This window comes from Schistocerca nitens, chromosome 9, assembly GCF_023898315.1.
Source record: "Schistocerca nitens isolate TAMUIC-IGC-003100 chromosome 9, iqSchNite1.1, whole genome shotgun sequence".
Classification (NCBI taxonomy): Eukaryota; Metazoa; Arthropoda; class Insecta; order Orthoptera; family Acrididae; genus Schistocerca; species Schistocerca nitens.
The window spans coordinates 135,947,067-135,965,297 of NC_064622.1; the positions used below are offsets into that span (position 1 = coordinate 135,947,067).

Consider the following 18,231-nt stretch of genomic DNA (forward strand, 5'->3'; position numbering starts at 1 on the left):
AGCCTTGATACTCAATAAAAAGTAACTATACTTACAGTGTAATAGCAGAAAATATATTAAAGGTGAGAAATTAATCTTTCTTTGGAAAACTACTGTTCAAAAATTCAGTTTTTTTTAATTTGTGGCTGATAACTTTGAACTCTTAAAAATATATTAAAGAATACAATCAGCTAAGTGATAATGATGTTAATTTGGAGCCCAGAGTGTGTTGAACTAAAAGCATTTTATCTGAAAGGCTTAGGACAATCCACAACTGAATAATTGTAAAAATGTAGATGCTTGCAAATACGAAAAAATGCATGCTGCCTAGAACAAATATGGTCACCAAATATAATTTTTTTCTGATATGGTCAAGCGACCACTTGGTATGGACTGACCCTAAGAGAAGGATAGCCACAGGACGCAGGTACTCAAATTTCCTCTTGGCCTCGGTGTAGGTCAGTCGGTCCAAGGTCTTGTATTCCACAATTTTCCTTTCTCGCTGTAAAATCCTGCAGTCTGGCAAGAAAGGTGAATGACGCTCTCCGCAGCTGACAGACGGGAGGTGGGGGACATGGAGTATTGGAATGTGATGGACATCTACAATCTCGACACGTGACGTTGGAAGTACAGCGGGGAGATATATAGCCGAATTTTCAGCACAAAGCACTGCATCCAGGGAGAGATATATGGCTTGACGTCACAGCGGTAGACCATCACCTTGACCTGCTCAGGCAATGTGTCATCATCGATGGCCAAGATGAAGGCACCAGCGGCAACCTGATTATCCCTCTGACTCCGATGGACGCGCTGGACCAAATGAACACCTCGCCGCTCTAAATCGGTGTGCAGCTCGTCGTAAGACTGCAAAAGAAGATGCTGGTGGAATATAATACCCTGGACCATATTAAAGCTCTTACGGGGTGTGATGGTAACAGAAACATCCCCAAACTTTTCACAAGCGAGTAATGCCCGTGACTGGGCAGAGGATGCTGTTTTTATCAAGACTGACACAGAGTGCATTTTGGACAAGCCCTCCACCTCCCCAAACTTGTCCTCCAAATGTTCCACAAAAAACTGAGACTTCATGGACATGAACGATTCCCCATCAACACTCTTACATATGAAGTACCAGGTGAAAAAGTTTCACTGCCATCCTTAGCCTGGCGTTCCTCCCATGGTGTGGCCAGGGAGGGGAACGATTTGGGGGTCATCTTTCTTAGCACTTTGCCCACTTAGAGACTGCTGGCAGCAGACCACCAGGAAGAGATGACGTATTATGTTTCATGGCGTGTCATCCAACCTGATGCCACCCACTCTGACCAGGGGGGCCTCCCCAGAGGCACCACCCAGCCTCAGCAAGGGCCACCTGATAGGATGGCCATTGCCAGGAGTCCCAATGCCGTAGGGAGATGGGCATCTACTCCATGGCGTATGTGGGGAGTTAACAGTGCAGGCATCAGCAGAGCGATCCCTGTGTTGTCACAGGGGGCTACAACCAACAGGGTATATGGCAGTCCTACCACAACGAACTGGCTACCATGCTGGATATGAGGTGCTAAGAAGTCCATGGTCATCGTTGGCACAGAAAGCGACACTGCATACTGCATGGTGGAAAATGCACCCAGGAAGGTGTCCTCACCCAAGAGATGAAGTATGAGCAGGACTGCAATGCAACGAGAAAGTGGGCTAAAGATCTCACTGCACAATGGACATGATGCACCATGTAAGGTGGCCTTCCCCAATTGGCTCGCTATTCGGGGAAAGTTTTAAAAATGGAGGTCAAACCCAACAGGTGACCATCACATAAAGGCTGAAAGGTGTGCGACTCCTTTTAGTAGCCTCTTACGACGAGCAGGAATAACTTGGGCCTATTTTAACCTCTGGGGTCCGCAGGGGGATGCACCAGGAATGGTGGCATCTGCAGATTCCACAGGTCTGCCGAGCACATAGGACAAAATGAAATTGCTCCAGCAAACTGCTTAAAAGAATGACAGGAAAAAATTCGAAATGAAATTATGAATCGAATCCCTAAAATGTTCCCAGACTGTATAGTGGCGTGAATATGCATAAGTACACATGAATGTAAAACGGGTAATAAGGGCTGTCATTTGTGCCTAATTAATGTCTTCAGTGATTTTACATATCCCATCCCTTCTTTCCCAAGATCTGACCCTCTACAGTTTACCTGCTATGTAAGTAAGCTAACATTACTGGAAAAGCAAAATAATTTGCCCCAGAGTGGCACTACTTCTCAATAACCACACAAAGCCAACAGAAGTAAAAACACAATAGTTATAAATAAATACTTTAACATTAAGACAATCCAAAATAATTAAAGAAATCATTACCACTTTTAAAAAATACCTTTTCTCATATTCCATGCTTACATTACAAGAAAGAATATAAGCATTTTCCACACGTTTTGGCATGTCTGGGTGCCTTGATCCATGGTCTAGGACAAGTCCATGAACAAGAGTTGTCTCTGTTTCTGTTTTGTGCTGCATCTCCATCAACTCTATCATATGCAAATCAATCTCCTTTCCTTCCTGCCGTATTGCTAGAACTGCGTCCACACACACCTGAAATAACAACGTTCTTAAAATTCTAGAAATAAAAACACTAAAATTAGAAAAAAAATGTATAGCATCCAGTGAAATTGTAAACACAAATTGGTGAAAGATGATATTGAAAATCTGTCACAGAAACAAAAAATTCACAAATGGACAAATGTTTGAGTCAATTAGAAAATACATGGGTATCATACATTAAATGTTAATCATATACACATATTACTTTAAAGGTACCACGCAGCTGACACTATGAGGTCAACAGAAAAAAACTCCATAAATTAAGGAAATGGTTATAGTAAGGTATTAGTGCAAGATTAATTTTCAATCTTGAATTGTGTCCTTACTCTGTGATAGGTTTCGAATTGCTGGATCAACTCAGTCACTGTGGGTGAGCTGTTACTACAGACATGTTTGAGCCTCAACAGAAAATATCATCTATGAGGACTGACACAAGAGAACTAATACTGATGATACATATTTGTGGACTTACTAAATATGTATAAACAGAGTGCCAATGTAGCAAGATACATTAGTGTCCACTCATAACTGCACTGGATCCTTCCTCTGCCCAAAAACCTTGCATGTCGTCTATGAGACGGATGTTTTTGCCTTCAATTGGAGGACCACAGCACACCTGTAGCATACTGATCATTCACTGCCACTAAGTTGAAGCAACAAGTTGAAACTAGTCACAATTTAGAACAAAGTTCAAGGGCAAGCAGCATTAATAAACTAATATGCTAAAACAGTTCATTAGTAATGGGAGCAGTTTCATTTATTTTTTGTCAGACACTGTATATTTGAATACAACAGTTATGAAGTGCAGAATCAATTCTGTTGAACCAGTGCAAATGAATTATAAACTGTTTGCAAACCAACTGCAGCGTCACAAAAGCACAGTACGGCACTTCTATCACTTCTGCAACACAGTAATGAGAGCAAAGAACGTGTATTTTGTATAGGTATTAATTTCTGAAGTGTAAGAACGAATTTCATTTTGTGGTTCTTTATGATTCACCATTCACCAAATGACATGGCTGAGCAAAGACCATCCATTAAAAATCATGGATGGTCTTTGGGGCTAGCTGTTAGATGATAGAGCAGTGTGGGTTTGAAGTCGCAAGCGAATCACTTTGGCCCACTGTGATACTGCTCTTTGTTGCATAAAAAAATAAATAAAAAATAAATCAAAGAAAAACTGTATTACTTGACCTGTATATAAGAGCAATGTCAAAGTTAGCTATTTTGCACTGAGGTGGATACTTGCATTTGTGATGCTGTAGTTGAAATTACAACAGATTACTGAAACTACAATTTGAACTTTTAATACAGAAGAGAGTATTATATTTTGAATGAATTCGAGTTATATTTTCAAACTCAAGAACAGAGTGAACATGCCCTGAGATAGTGATTTTCCTGTGAAGTACTTAAAAAAAAACAGAAAGACATCAGAGGAGATAGTTCAAAAAATTTGTCAACAAACGACAAGGAAGAACTAATATACAGGAAATATTACTAACACTTTCCTTTACATCAAGGTCCTTTTTTGATCCTCAATAAGTAATTGACTGAAATTAAGTTTTCAGTCTGCTAAAGTAAACAAAAAGCTACTGAATGATAAATTGATGCTTTACAAATTACCCTTTACCACAGTTTTTCCTTCATTTCTACAGACACACTTTGAAAGAGAAAAACTGCAAAAGAGCAAAGGGAAAAAGCATCCATGTTGAGCACAAGAGGAACTGGATAACAGCTTTTAGTTAAACCAGCACTGATATGTAGTGGACTACACACACTTCAGGGAGCTCCATAATGCTACTCAATACTGTAATCACAAAACAAATATTCAATGATGCTTGCTTCACAATGCCAAACACTACTAAGTCAAACTAGGTGGAATATTTCAAAGAGTTGCTAAAGTTAAATATATCGTAAGGACAGGGTTCGGAGAAGGGGTGTGTAACGCTACATATCCAACAGCACAATTTTAGTATCAGTTATAGCAATTGTGTGAACTATACACTACAAAACTTTTATTATTGATAAAGCGACATTTAATCTGTAATTTGTACATACCTCTGTAAGCAGTTCAGCTAGTTGTTTATGGACTTTCGTCAATAGAGCAGTACGTGCTACATTAAGAAGGTTTTCTCGGGTGGGTTCTATCTTCACTTTTATTTTCTCCAGCATTTCCAGTGTTCGTGCACGGGCTAGCTCGAATCCTTCTGTGATGACTCTTGGATGCAAACCCTATACATCATCACACACACACACAAAAAAAATCTTAGTACAACTTTTAGTGTTTAAAGCAACATGCAGTGAGGTGGTAAGAGTCCCCAGGATAGCAATATGCACAAATACAGGTGGCGGTAATAACACGTGCAGAAGATATAAACGACAGTACATTGGAGGAGGTGTCATTTGTACTAAGTTGAGTCATTTGAAAAAGTTTCTGACTTTATTATGGCCCAACAATGGAAATTAACACTTTGAATGTGATATGGTAGGTGGAGCTAGACACATGGGACATTCCATTTAGGAGATCCCATTGGTGGGCCATAATCAAGTCCAAAACATTTATGGGACATTCCATTTAGGAGATCATCAGGGAATTCAATATTCAGAGATCCACAGCATCAAGAGTGTATCACGAAAACCAAATTTCAGGCATTACCTCTCAACACAGACAACGCAGTGGCCAACAGCCTTCACTTAATGACAAAGCAGCAACATTTGCATAGAGTTATCAGTGCAGTTGGACCCAACAACTGGAAAACCATGGCCTCTTAAGATAAATCTCAATTTCAGTTGGTAAGAACTGATGGCAGGGTTCGAGTGTGTCACAGACTGCATGAAGCCATAGACCCAAGCTGTCAATAAGGCACTGTGCAAGCTGGTGGTGGCTCCATAATGTTGTGGGGTCTATTTACATGGTAGGAACTGTGTCCTTTGGTCCAACCGAACTGTTCACTGACTGGGAATGGTTACATTCGGCTACTCTGGGATCATTTGCAGCCAAGCATGGACTTCATGTTCCCAAACAATGGTGGAAATTTTATGGATGACAATGCATCACATCACCGGACCACAGCTGTTCGCGACTGGTTGGGAGAACATTCTGAACGATTCAAGCAAATGATTTGGCCTCCCTGACTGCGCAACATGTATCCCACGAAAATTTATGGTGCACAATCGACAGGTCACATTGTGCACAAAATCCTGCACCAACAGACTTTCGCAATTATGGATGGCTAGAGAGGCAGCATGGCTCTCAATACTTTTTGCAGAGGACTCTAAATGACTTGTTGAGTCCACACTAGATTGAATTACTGCACTACACTGTCAAAAAGAACTTCCGACATATTAAGAGGTATCCTACAACTTTTCACATCAGCGTAAATTATCCTTTAACAATATGAATTAAGGGTTTTTGCTTTTGAAAAAGGTCATCTTCACTAAATATCCCTGAAAGTTTGACTGTGGAGATGAAAATGTGTGACATGGGAAGTTCTTATTACACAACAACAAACACTCTCAATCTGAATTGAAAGTTGATTTCTTCTTCCTACAAATCACTTATTTTCCCAAAAAACTTGTGAGCTAGCTCATCAATCATACCTGAACAGCTCAGTCAGTGGCAGCACTGCCTGTGATAACTGTACCAGTCTCATACTGGTATACTAATGTGCAACTGGCTGATCTTTATAGTAAGTGCCAGAAACTATCCCCATGAACCCCCAAGTACACCTAACTATCTCATTGTTCCTGAAGTTTTTTTAGCGAAAGAGTTCTTCGTGAAATTAGAAATAGCAGTTTGGCACTCCTGAGAAGACAGTGTTATGCACTTGGAGCAACACTTCATAGTAATAGCACATAATTTCAGTATTATCGTTCAGCCGTGATCAAAACACATAGGCCAATTATTTTTCTATCAAGGATGGTAGCATGCTGGTGAAGTCACAAGTGCCACTAGAACCATTTTACAACTCAGGATCATCATCCTCAAGGCTCTGACACAAACAGATTCACACTCTACTATTACAATACCCTCAAAATCCCATGCAAGCTTGTTTAAAATGACTGAACTGACACTGCACTCACAACAACAACCAGCTTCTAACTTTTCATCTCCATTTGGTCCTGCTAATTAAAATTTGTTCCATCATTAGGCAAACGAAAATACAGTAATTGTGATATGTAATACTAAGTTCAGTGGCCTCCAAACACAATGTTTGTTACAATAATCTTGTTAAACCCACAACTACCACGAAAAAGGTCTCAAAACTGTTCTGCCTGCTACCAGTAGCCTACTTGTAAGCCAAAGCTTAAAATTTATAGCAGCGAGTATTGTCTTGCTGAACACACATTTTTGTTAATTCCTGCAGAAGACCTTCACTGCAATTTGGGTAAGGGGCTAGCAGCACCAATTCTTTGACAGAAATGACAGGATAGTTTTCACAGTCATATTGCTACCAAGACTGCACTGTGCAAATGAATGATAGCATCACTTAGAGGGGTGTAAAGAACACACTCTGGGGCAATGGAAGAAAATTTTGGAGAGTAATGTAGCACTGAGACTGATGTGTGTAAATCTGACATGATTCTGGCCAATAGTAATTACCAGAGCTTATTGTGATCACAATGATGTTCTGGGGGAGGCACTGTCTTGGTTTGGGATTGGTTTTCTTGATTTAGGCTTGAATCATTCCTTGTTGACATTTAAGCTGTTTCATTTAAAATTAATCATCATAATGGGCTGTGCAATACAGTTGTCAAAGTAAGTGAAATAGCATAGCTATAAAAGTTCAATGTATACTCCTCAGCATAATGTACACTCGCCTCAACCGATGTCGAGTAGTAAAATATGGATGTACTAGAGTTCAGGATAGAATATTTCTGCTGTGATCAGTGACATCATTATCGACACTATTTTCCCCAAGATGTACCGTATTTACTCGCATCTAAGCCGCACTCGAATCTAAGCCGAACCTGAAATTTGAGGCTCGAAATTCAAGGGAAGAGAAAAGTTTTAAACCGCACCTCCAAATCGAAACAAAGCTGGTTCATTCTAATATGAGACACAATTTAGGTTGAATGAGTGATGATACAGCTACAGTAGTTTGGTTCGAGTCGTAAGCTTAGCATTACCAGGTAGCCATTGCTATGCGTCAGGCGCTCCGTCCGTATTTATACAGGTACCCTTCCTTTTTCACATGATTCATCTGGTTTGAATCGATTTCTTATTTTTCTTTGTTCTGATAAGTGCCGTTCTCTTTGTTATGGGTGTTTACGTCACTCTAGCTGAAAATGCATTATTGTACTGTGTCATGCATTGTTTGTCGCATTCTGATGATGTGTGTTTACGACCTGTCGCCGCTCGCGGCATGGCTTGCTTTTGTGCACCCTACCGCCGCTTACAATAAAAAAAAAAGAAGAATTGTCTCATTAGCGAAACAATGGCAAGAGACTGCTATTTGTTGTTACTTACACTGCTACTTTCTTTGATAATGATCAACAAGAACCAAATAATAGACTGTGTACGATAGAAGACGTTCTGAACGAGAGTTTAGCTAAAATTTTTCTCCGTTTGAAAATCTTTGCAGACGCCTCTTTTGTACATTACATACTGCACATAAATTAGAGTCATCTTAGATTTAAAAATCTAGTCAATTGCCGTGCTTCATTTCTGGCTGTATCACTATTAGGCATAAGAATAATACGAATATAAACATGACATGATATGTATATTCTTCCGCGTTTGCTGTTGTCTCACACAAGTTTCGTAGTTTATTAGGCAGACAGGATTTAAATGACGTAGCAGCAAACACTAAAGAATACATGGCAAAATTTTTATATTCGTATTATTCTTATGGCGAAGAGAAAACTGCATGTGATTCACAATTCATAAAAGTTCCTATTAGCAACCATCTCTTCTCACAGAAAGGAAAAAATTCAGAATGTAGAGTTGGCCATATTGGCAAACATACCCAAACAGTCTTGCCAGTCGGATTTTCGTAGTACATTGAAATGCTGCTACATGCAGTGGTTGAAACTCAGGGCGGAGGAAAAAGCCTGTCTTCCACCTTTTTTTTTAATTTTTTTTTTACTGATGCAGAGGATTTGGCACCAGTATTTATCTTTGTGCCTGCAAAGCATGCCTGTGTAACGCTACATATTTTCGACGGCAGAAGTTAGTTGTGGCGGCACCTACCAACATTTTTCAAAACTTCCGTTTACTTTGCACTTGATTCTAAGCCGCAGGTGGGTTTTTTGATTACAAAAACCGGAAAAAAGTGCGGCTTAGATTCGAGTAAATACGGTAAGTTGTGGTGACGTACATATCACAGACATTGCTATAGATTAATGTTAGGTTGGAATGTGATAATTTGGCTCCGAGTTGGCAAATGTAACAAATGTATGTCAGTAACAATAATAAATTTATTATTATTATTATTATTATTATTATTATCATCAACTTAGTAATACTTCTGTTCATACTGAAAACCTTCCATTTTTTGACTATGGTCCGCATTTTCAATTTTTTGCTATGTGGTGACAGTGATAAACATCCTCACCCAAAGTTCCCATTTCATTGAGGGGATCATAAGACATAGTTAAAATATCTGTGATTGTATGATGTCAAAATCATCAGTAATTATGTAGTGTCACTGGTCAAAGATGACTGATATGTTCTTCACCACTTCCAGAACGTATCATTTGCCTAATATACAATTTACACGCAACTCTTGTTGAACAAATACCTTCATGTAATAGATAAGATATTAAACTGGCAGTGACAGTGTCACACAGTGATAGCGTCACATGTTATATGATGTGAAAGGAAGGGAGGAAGGTAGGTAAATGTAAATGTCGTGTGACTAGGACCTCCTGTCAGGTAGACGGTTCGCCAGGTGCAAGTCTTTCGATTTGACGCCACTTCGGCGACTTGCGTGTCGAAGGGGATGAAATAATTATGATTAGGACAACAACACCAGTCCCTGAGTGGAGAAAATCACCGACCCAGCCAGGAATCGAGCCCGGGCCCTTAGGATTGACACTGTGTCGCACTGACCACTCAGCTACCAGAGGCAGACAAGAAGGAAGGTTAGGAATTAATATCCAGTCAATGCTGAGTTCGCAGAGAAAAAAATACAAGGACATAGTAGACAAAGATATGTTGGTAATGGTCTACTTAAAAAAACCTGCCTCACATTCATATGAAGCGATGCAGGGAAGCCAGATTAAACCCCAACCTGAATGAATCAGTAGGTATTTCAACCTCATTCCTCTCAAATGGGAGTTCAGTGTCTTTCGACTGCATCTCCCAATACTGTAGTTATGAGTGACTAAGTGAAGCAAAAAGCAGGTAAGATTTAAATGACCTATATTTTGTATTTTTTGTTTTGTTTCAGGGCACAAAAACAACTAGGGTCATATGCACCCACGTCAGAAACATAGAACTTGAAGACAAAAAAGGAGTTAACAGCGACTACACATTAAGCCCAATCAACAGAAGGGAACAGCTAAAAACAGGTACTTGGAGAAAGGTCCATAAAATACGCCGTAGAGAAACAGATGTCCAGAACTGATGATTATATGCCCGTCGCCATATTGCTACGATGGATAAAAAGTAAAACGCAGTCCACAGACCATGCGTCGTATGCTAAAACAGCCGATAACTCCGATGGCAAACAAATAGGAATGTAAGTGGTTGAAAAAAGTCATTCCATAAGGAAATGGTGAACAGTCAAAGGTTGAGGGCAATGAGCACAAAGAGATGGAGGAGCACCAATTAACAAATGGCAATGGGTAAAAGAACAGTGCCCAATACTCAATCTAGCTAAAATGCTCTCTTCACAGCAAGAGGGGCAAGAGGAGATCATCCAAGCCGATGGGACAGGCTTAATTTCCTGGAGCTTGTTCCCATGGAGGGAGGACCAGTGGTGATGCCAATGTGACAGCACCTGCTGACAGACGGCAACACAAAGATCATCGGAGGGAATGGAAGAACTAGCGCACTGAGGCATCAGGACTGCAGTCTTCCATCAAGGGTGAACACGTAACAGCTTTCCTGGATCTGTTGTCCTAACGGATGGATGGTGTACAGTGCACAGAGGCTCTGAAGGGCACAGAGAGTCGGAGCAGATGATGCAATTGGGAAGTTTGTGTGTCTGGATGTACTGCGTAGCCTGATACCGGGCGAAGAACTCTACTGTAAATACTGAGCAATGTTCCGGAAGCCAATACCGAAAAACGTTGGTGCCAATGACAAAGGCACACCTGGCATCATAGTCAGTCCCAGAGGCATCAGTGTACACAAAGGTACTATCGTAAAGTTCCATGACAACGTCAATAAACTTACGGCGATAGCGCAAGGATGGAGTTGTGTCCCTAGGAAGCGAATGAAGGCCAAGGTGAACATGTGCTGCCACATGAAGCCAAGGTGATGACGGGTTTATACCCAATGGGAAACTGGCAAGGACTGTGAGGTTGAGGTACTGGAGGAAGATCCGAAAGCGAACTCCAGGAGGTAACAGGGACGTGTCTCATACTGGTGATCAAAGGAGGCAGTATAGGATGAGTGGCCTGGCATGGTAGACAAACAGCATGTGTATCTGCTGAGGAGGAAGTCGCAGCAGTATGACAGTGGTAGTTCGGCAACTTCTGCAAAGAGACTCTCAACCAGGCTAGCATAAAAGGCGCCAGTGGCCAAACAGATGTCACGATGGTCGATTGTATTGAAATGGCGTTAAGGTGCAGATGCGTAAATAAAACACCCATAGTCTAGTTTCGAACGGACAAGGGACCATTATAAATGGAGGAGGATGGTCCAATCCGCACCCCTGAAAGTACTGCTGAGGACACATAGGACATATAGGGACCACATACAGCGGGCAGCCAGGTACGACACATTGGAGGACTAAGAAAGTTTCCTATTGATCGTGACCCCCCAGAATTTCATAGTTTCAATGAACGGAAGAGCAACAGGCCCTAGACATACAGACAGTGCAAGAAACCAATTGCGACACCAGTAATTCATAGTTTTGTCTGTGGAAAAGTGAAAGCCACTGTCAACGCTCCGTGAGTAAAGATGACCGAGACATTGCTGAATACACCATTCAAGGAGACAATCCATGGAGAACTGGAATAGCTCATAAAATTATCAATGAAAAGGGAGCCGGATACGTCTGGCGGGAGACAGATCATAATACGGTTAATGGTGATAGCAAAGAGGATGACACTCAGGACAGAACCCACACGTACCTCGAAATCTTTGTCTTTTAGCAATTCCTGTAGGAAACGGGCCATGCAGCCACAGAAGCCCTATGTGTAGAGAGCATGGAAGATATCAGTCGTCCTGCAAGTGACGTAGGCTTTCACCAAATTGAAAAATACAACCACAGCCTGATATTTCTGCAAAAAACCATTCATGACATGGGTTGACAAAGTGATGAGATGGTAAACTACAGAACAACATGCTCTAAATCCACACTGTGCAGTGGGCAGTAAATAGCGAGACTCAAGCCACCATACCAACCGGGTAAGAATTATACATTCCATCACCTTGCAAACACAGCTGGTGAGAGAAATGGAGCAATAACTAGAAGGAAGATGTTTGTCCTTACTGGGCTTAGGTAAGGGCATGACAGTGGCTTCACATCAGCATCTGGGGAAATGTACCCTCTTCCCAGATGAGATTGTACGTATGAAGGAGAATGTGCTTGCCTGCAAGAGAAAGTTTCTGCAACATCTGAATGTTAACATCGTCCGGCCCTGGGGAGGAGGATCGGTATGAAGTTAGAGCACGATCTAGCTCCTCTTAGTAAAGACAGCATTGTAGTACTCACTATTCTGAGAAGAGAAGGGTATTGTCTGAGCCACCTCCACTCGTTTCCGATGGAGGACAGCAGGATGACAGCGAAAGGAGCTTGAAATATCAGCAAATAGTGGCCCAAGGTGTTGAGAGATAGCAATAGGATCTACTATGACATCATCTGCTACAGTCAGGCTGGCAATTGGGGAATAGACCTTGATCCCAGAGATCCGTTGGAGGTTGGCCCACATGACAGAAGAGGCATTGGAACTGTTAAAAGAATTAGTAAATGAAATACAACTATCTTTTTTTACTTTCCCAAAGAACAGATGACACTGTGCATACAATTGTTTATAACAAATGCAGTTTGCCATCGTAGGACGACAGTTAAAAATGTGGAGGGCACATCTCTGCATGTGAATCGCGTCGCAACATGCCTCAGTCGATCAAAGGACACAGCACGGTAAAGATGAAGTGCAAAGGATGGAACATTCTGCGGCGGTAAGGATAGTGTTTGTAACTGGTCATAACAACTGGGGAAATGTGGTTCGTTGAAGCTAATCAGGGACAAGTAAAGCCTCTAGTCAGCTTTAGAAAGCTGCCATTTGGGTGTGCACATTGGTGGTGCAGGAGTCAGCAATCGGATAGCACATGGGAAATGGTGGCTTGAGTGCGTGTCAGAATGGACCACTCAAGATGATGGGCAAGCTGAGTAGTGCAGAAGGATAGGTCCATATGGGAATAGGTGTGTCTGGAGTTGAAAAGAATGTGGGTGCTCCCATGTTGTGGCAGATGAAGTTAAGTTGATTATGAAGGTCAGCCAAGAGGGCACTTCTCTGACAGGTTCCAGAAGAAAACCAAAGGAGATTATGTGCATCAAAGTCACTGAGCAGCAGAAAGGGGTGATGGAGTTGCCCAATAAGCTGGAGGAAGTCTGCCCTGGTGACACGGAAAGACAGAGGGACGTAAACGGTACAAAAGGAAGTGAGGAAGGAAAATGTGGACTGCAACAACTTGAAGCCGGGTTGTTAGGGAGATGGGTTGACAATGAACGTCATCTCGGATAAGCAGCATAACACCTACATGAGACAGAATGACATCCTCAGGGGTGGGGAAGGGGGAGGGGGGGGGTAACGTCAAAGTGGACCAGAAAGAAATGCAGAGCTAGAAGTTGTCGTGAGGACGCAATTTTGTTTCCTGGAGGCAGAGAACAAGCAGATGCTGTTATTCTAAGAGCATCCATAGGTCCTCTTTATTGGATCAAAGGCCGCGAATGTTCCACTGGAGTAGAGTAACAACAAGGAAAGAGGAAGAGGGAAAAATCAAGGGGTGCCATCTCATCGGTTGTCAAGTGCCAGCCTTCGGAGACTCACTGCTACAGGACACAGAGGTTGGAGCAGGAGGCATTGACATTCTCCTTCTGTCTGCAGAACCCAGGACAGAGAAACGGATGGCAGTGCACACCGGCGATACAGAGGTCAGCCGGACGAATGTTATCATGTGGCGACACCATCAAAGAGGATATCTGAATCAGCTAAGGAGAAGACCGTTTGCCTTTGTTTCACTTCTTGGAGCCTTTGCAGTTGGCAGAGGAAGACTGAGATGTTTGTTGACTGGAGGGATGCAGGAAGTCTTCGCAGGAGTATTCCTTCTGTCCTTTCCAGCCTGCTGGTTGTGTAGCAGGTGACTTCGCCCTGTGAGGTGAAACTTTGGTGGCTTGTTACACAGATGGGACAAGGAGTCAGTGATGCTACTATGACAGCAAGACCAGTACTGTAAGTGCTGAATGGTAGAAACACAGGGTTTCTGACTAGCCAATTACTTGTGAGTGACCGTGTAAGACACTTTTGCCTTCCGCAGGATCTCCTGGACAGCCTGTTCATCAAGATACACCAGACAATCTCTGGAAGAGCCAACATCATTGCCATTGCACCTGATACAGTGGGGAGGAGGTGGCGACCATCACCCTTGTGAGCATCCATACCACAGGTTACGCATTTTGCTGGTTTTCGAAAGGGCATACGAGTGTGTGTTTAACAGTGACACTAACAGTGACACCGGTAGCAGTGCATCAGGTACAGAATGTATGGGTTGACTGTGATAACTTCTAGACTGTTCTGATCTTTGATAGAAGCACCACTCTATCAAAAGTGATAAAAAGAGTGCCTGCGGGCACTAAGGAGGCTTCTATATTTTTTATTACCCAATGGAAGCAATGACATACTTATCAGAGAGGTTTGTTTGGATTTCTTCCTCAATCAGACCATCGAACCACCTAGTGTAAATAACACCACGAGAAGAATTTAGCGTTTGATGGGCCTGGACATGAACAGAATAGTGGCGGAGGAGCGAGGCTGCGAGCAGTAGTTGTGCTTGAGAATCAGAAGTAATTTCCAAAAGCAAAGTGCCATTGCATAAACAAGAGCAGCATATCACAGGGCCAGCAACTGCATCAACACCTTTCTGAATAATAAACGGATTTACCGAAGCAAAGGACTGACTGTCTTCAGTACAAGAAACCACAAGGAACCGTGGTGGTCTTTGAATTGTTAGCCTCATTCCATTTATGTTTAGTAGATATTGACTGTGAAGAAGATAATTGGCTCACTGCGAGAAAATGCCCCATGATGGCACTGTACTACTTCCAACTTGGGGCCCCCTTCAGAGGGGGGCACACCTGCCTTAGGTGATTGTTCACACCTCAGGTCATGCCACCCTAACACCTGACAGAGGGACTAATCGGCAATTTGGGAAGGTGGCAGCTCAGGCAATCACCATGCCCTGAGCCTGGCGTGTACCTGCGGATACGTGCGAACCATATCTGTCAACCTAGAGCGGAGAATTATGCATTACCCAGTCATTTGTTGCATGTCTGATGCGTGGACTGGCCTTCAGGAGTGCATAGGGAGGAAAAAGAGGAACCTTAAACGCCAAAGCGGAGGAAGGATAGGAAAATGGGAATAAAGAAAGGATAAAGGAATGAAAAACAGTGGAGAGACTGATCTCATAGTGGCTCCTGAAAATGCAGAACACATTTCCAAAAACATCCAAGACTTGTTCCCAGGGGAGGGGAAAGGAATAGCAACAGGATGGACAGGCAGTATGTAAGGGAAACAAGGCTGCAATGGCTGGGGCCCCGTGGGAGCCAAACACGAACCCACCAAAGAGTGGTGAGCCCTCTGGGGAGATTTTGGGCATGCTCTATCAATTCGGTGTCAAGAGACAAGGAAATTATTTCAGTGTTCAATAGTTACTACTATTAGAATGATACCGTCACATACCTCAGCAATATATAAATCTGCCTGTTTCAGAAGTTCTCCAATCATGAGTACTGTTGATGTAGTTCCATCACCAGTCATATCATCTTGTGCTGTTGATGCACGTGCAATAAGTGTCGCTGTAGGATGCTGTATTTGCTATAACATGGGATATCTCAATTTTTTTATCACACTTTATTTGCAACAACTTGATATTTTATAGACATAGAACAGGAAGTAACTACTCAACTTACCATGTCATGCAAAAGAACATTTCCATCTTTCGTAATCTTAATATCTCCAGCACCTGAGACCAACCTGAAACAATGAATGATTTAAATTACAGAGATGCTCCTCATCAAAAGAAGACATTACTTTTATATCCTATACTAATTTTTTTTATTTTTAAAGTAAAAACCATATAGGAAATTACACTGCATTTAACTGGTACTTTCACTTTCTGGACTTCTGATGTTTCTTGTCTTTAACTATTCATATTTATTCTTTCCTGGGCACTATCGATCAGAAATTTTTCAACTTAGGCTCCTTCTGTTAAGGAAACATCTCCACACATTAATGGACTCTGATGATTGGGTGGGGGAAGGAATATTGGATGGTGAAATAACCACAGACAAGCAACTACGACAAACACTACTGACAAAATTGAGTAAACTGACAAAACAAAAAATGTGCAAACATGTTAGCTTCTGCCAATGATAAAGTAGGAACTCCTACAGAGAAAAATATGGGAGTTTTACTATTACTGTGGTAATTTGATTCATGGGTTAAATGTGAGCAATCACAAACATTCTTAGCTAGTTAACCAAGAGAAATTTGGAACTCTATCACCTCCAGCCTACAGCTGTCTGCAATACTCTGCACTTACAGTGTTGGGGATCTTTAACTGTGTGCTGATGCTGCCAAGCCTTGACGCTGTTCATAGCCAGTCAAGTGATGATATACGCTAGTCAGTGAGGATCACTAAATCTAATGATTTCTTTTGGCAGAAGATACGAATTTACTGTATTTTTTTCGATATGGAGGGTGCCTGAATAACTTTTATTAATCTGATTATTATTAATTTTATGGTTGCTTGCCGATTTTTGTATTTATTTGGTGACTAAAGAAAACGAAGTCCGGACAGACTGATCTGTAGTGAAGTCTGAAGCCTAGGTTAGGTTGGAATATGATAATTTTCTTATGAATTGCCAAAACCAATGAACCTCAACATGAAAATACAACTGCTAAAGGAGTGTGATGTGTATTGTAGGCCAAGATGTAAATTACATTCGTCACTGCAATAAACTCCTTTTACATCATTTCTGGATTTGCCAAAACTTCAGATAATTCTGTTAAATTCTAACTGAATAGAACAAAATACCAGATAATTTTACTTATAAATCATAGGAAATTATGAATGAAAATCTCATTGAATCTCTGACTTGCGATTCCTTGTGCTGATTTCCCAAGATTCATCATGCGAAACAGTAACAACAGAAAGGCCACCAATAACGTAACTGCACTTTTACCGTAGTACTGCAAGGGGGGGGGGGGGGGGGGGGCAGAGGGATCAATCATACAGATGTCCACAATTCAAATCAACTGCCAAACCACAGATGAAAAATGTTCCATTAACTATAATCTAGATCATTAAAATGCTGTACTTATTTTATAATCTAGTTATGGAACGGTACCAAAATCGCAGCTGCAGCCTTAATCTTATGAAATGGATGTCCCTCTGCCTTGTTCGGTAATTGAGCAGAAAGATTTAAGCTTTTCTCAACTTTCCCAACCTGCACAGCTTACTGCTTCTTTATTCATGGAGGCCAAAATTTGGTAGAATATTAAGTATATTTTGCCCTAAACCATTACGCCACAGAAACATCTGATATGGATTCTGGAAATTTAATCAACGGCCTTTAGAACAGTAGTCAGCTATGTCATCACTGAACTAATGAGCACCTTTGAGGTAATAACATGCTGCATATCAACATTTGCACAGTTTGACAGATTCAAGATAACAAGTAAATGGTGGGCTTGTGTATGGCACAGACCACATGTGTTCAATACAGACCCTATTTTGATGCAGTTCCTCCACAGTAGTCTATCCTGCACATTCCTCCTCCTCTCTGCATAGATACAGGAACCTATGAGATACATGTGGTGCTGGTTACTGTGTTTAAGCCTTGGTCTCAGCCTCACTTTAGAATTTTTACCACCACACTTCCCTCCAATAACAAATTCACTAATCCCTGATGCCTCAGTATGTTCCATCAACTGAGTCCTCTGCCATAAATTTCTTCCCTCCCTAACCTGATTCAGTACTTCATTAGATATTCAATATTCTCATATAATCTTCAGCATTCTTTCATAGCACCACAGTTCAAAAACTTAATCTTATCTGTACTGTTCACCACCCATATTTCACTTCCTTAAAAGGCTATATTCCAGACAAATACTTTTAAGAAAATGATTCCCGACAATGAAATTGTCTTATGTTAGAATCTTTCTCTTTTTAAGGAACACTTTTCTTGCTATTGCCAGTCTACATTTTATAACCTCTCTAGTCATACTGTTTTTAATTATTTTGTTGCCCAAATAGCAACTC

General features: G+C 41.5%; 1 protein-coding gene across 1 annotated transcript in view; it reads right to left on the reverse strand.

Moving 5' to 3' along the window:
- LOC126203264 (T-complex protein 1 subunit zeta) overlaps positions 1 to 18,231 on the reverse strand; it is a 73,934-nt gene that overhangs the window by 42,587 nt on the left and 13,116 nt on the right. The window contains exons 2-5 of the mRNA XM_049937519.1: positions 15,878 to 15,941; positions 15,648 to 15,782; positions 4,629 to 4,802; positions 2,347 to 2,561 (exon numbers count right to left, since the gene is read on the reverse strand). Coding sequence (XP_049793476.1) covers positions 2,347 to 2,561; positions 4,629 to 4,802; positions 15,648 to 15,782; positions 15,878 to 15,941 — 588 coding nt within the window. The remainder of the gene's footprint in view (positions 1 to 2,346; positions 2,562 to 4,628; positions 4,803 to 15,647; positions 15,783 to 15,877; positions 15,942 to 18,231) is intronic.